The 2,754-nt window shown below is 34.3% G+C and overlaps 1 protein-coding gene across 1 annotated transcript; it reads left to right on the top strand.

Moving 5' to 3' along the window:
* The first annotated feature begins 322 nt into the window (after positions 1-322).
* On the top strand, positions 323-1,120 carry LOC131850041 (uncharacterized). The gene has a single exon (XM_059200188.1). The coding sequence runs from the start codon at positions 323-325 to the stop codon at positions 1,118-1,120; it is 798 nt and encodes a 265-aa protein (XP_059056171.1).
* Positions 1,121-2,754: the final 1,634 nt, after the last annotated feature.

Below are 2,754 nucleotides of genomic sequence, written 5' to 3'. Positions count from 1 at the left end.
ATCAGTGAAGTGACTTTACAAAAACGCGTAAACGACGCGTTCTGCACGGCGCTTACGACCCTCTTCTCGCGAAGTCAGCAGCTTTACTAAAAGAGTGAATCGTTTTTGTATTAAAGTACAACAAATACCAGCTTCATAATATTAACACATTGACGAATACGAAACATATTTTTATAAACCTGACAACTGTAAAAATCCAGAATAGCCATGCCTCTAAAACGTACACCACCCACTTCACCAACAAAACAGGTTATAAAAAATAATGAACTTTATTCTAACGTATCACACTCCGGTTCAACTCCAAATCTACCTAGCATGCAAAATGACAACGTCACTATATCTGCGTCCAGGCAAAAAAAGGAGACGGGAAGAGGACAACACGTCGCTCGTGGATGAATTCCGTTCTCATCTAGCAGAGAATAAAACGCAAAATGACAAGAAATTTGCTAGTCTTCAAACTGCTATACAAGAAGTTATCACACAAAACAACGACATAAAGGAATCTATATCATTTATTTCTAAGCAATATGAGGACATGAAGGACAGAGTGCACAGCTTGGAATCGGAACGTAAGGCCGATCATCGTCACATTCAAGAACTTGAAGAAAAGATAGATAGCTTAGAACGAACACTCTATTCCACCAAAATTGAGGTACGGAATATTCCTCAAAAGCAGGGTGAATCTAAAGAAGATTTGTGTAATCTCTTAATGCAAACTACAGATGTTATTGAGTCACCAATCCAGCGGCAGGATATTAAAGACATATATAGAACAGGAAAAAAAGATGGGATGCTACCGATCGTTGTTGAACTGGCAAGCAGTATTATAAAGGACAGCATCATCAAAAAAGCAAGAATATATAATAATAAAAATACACAAAACAAATTAAATACCTCCCATCTAAAATTAAAAGGACAAATAAAGCCTTTGTATATATCTGAACGGCTAACGCCCAAGACTCAACATATCTACTACCTTGCTCGTATGTTTGCCAAAGAAAATGGTTTTAAATACTGTTGGACATCATTCGGAAAAGTTTTTTTAAGATTGAATGATGGGAAGCAACATGTACTGATCCGAAATGAATCAGATTTAACTAGTTTATCTCAAAATAAATGACTAAAATCCTATTTAACTAAATGTCACTACTTTCATCATTACTTCTGTGATCTGAATTCATTTCAGGATCGTAGGTTCGTATCTAAGTTACAAAATTGCACTCAAAACCCACTTACACTTTACACAAGACAACTATTATATAACAAATTCATAACCAAAAACACTACAACACATAAATCCCATAAAAACAGTTCAACACATAATAAAAAACGCCATACCCTCATTCTAGAAATAGAATCTTCATATAAATATAAAACTGGCTTTAATCTTCTTTTAACGGTACTAGATTATCATAGAAAATTACCTGAATACATAGATGCAGTTGAATGGAACATTAATCTTTTAATTTGCAAAAATGGCTAACTCGGATCAAAACATACCATCGGAATTAGATAATATAACGGTTGCTTCAGCGTACAATTGTGACACCGAAACATGCAATAGATTAATGAAAAATACATCGCAATCATTAAATATAGTCACACAAAACATTCGTAGTATATATAAAAATATGGATAGCTTTTTGTCTCAAATGTCTAGATTTGAATTCGAAACAGATATATTGATTTTGACAGAATGTTGGCTAAATAGTGATAAACCAATTCCCGATTTTGATGATTACTTTAATTTTAGTTCCCAAAAATGGCACAATCAAAATGATGGCGTTGTAATATATGTTAAAAATCACATAAAATGTTCTGTCGTTGAACCTGATATGTCAGGTGCAAATTATCTCGTCTTGAAAATAGAACCAGATATCTACATAGTTGCTATTTATAGATCGCCATCGTACCAATGCACTGACTCGTTTCTTAATTCAATAGAAAATATCATAGCTCCAATAAACAAAAGAAAAAATAGTATTATTATAATAGGCGATATAAATATAGACATAAAACAGGGCAACAAGGACAGAAATAGCTCAACATATATGGATCTAACTACTGAACTAGGACTATTACCAGCTCATACTTTTCCCACTAGAATGCATAATTGTCTGGATCATATAATGTTGAAAACAGAATTACCTGCAAGTGCTTTTGTTGTCGATTCCACGATCACAGATCACAATCTGGTTCTATTAAATCTCTCTACATCTTACACTAAATACGTTAAGAACTTAAGCAACCAAATAAAAACTAATTTTGACGCTGCCGTCAGATATCTTGAGACAGTGGATATCTCATTCATACGACCTGATTCTGATCCCAAAGAAGCTACAGCTACGTTTACAAAAACTATTTCTATAGCTATAGCCATAAATTCCAACCCTCGTCATAATCCCTGTAGAAAAAGGATAATAATAATAATAATAATAATAATTTTTATTTCAGACAACATGATCCATTGTGTTAGTAACAGCTTAATGACATAACTTATCCTATGTTAGTAATAAAATATATAATAAAATAAAAATGTAACTTTTAACATATTACCTGTCCCACCCAGTGTCTTAGAATGGGACAGTCTACTTTACAAGCAATTGTCTTCAGGACACTGTTGGAACTCGCCCGCACTCTGCCTAATAGGGACGTTATTCGCTTCCGCCGTATAGCATAGAAATCGTCTGTGCGCTCTTGCGCAAACATATGTGACGCGCTGCAGTGGCGGGGCAGCCCCATTGTTATATTGAA

Source organism: Achroia grisella, unplaced genomic scaffold, assembly GCF_030625045.1.
Source record: "Achroia grisella isolate CSIRO2021 unplaced genomic scaffold, CSIRO_AGI_Agris_v1 utg68425, whole genome shotgun sequence".
Classification (NCBI taxonomy): Eukaryota; Metazoa; Arthropoda; class Insecta; order Lepidoptera; family Pyralidae; genus Achroia; species Achroia grisella.
The sequence above is the reverse complement of the archived record's forward strand: the minus strand, read 5'-3'. Positions and strand labels throughout refer to the sequence as shown.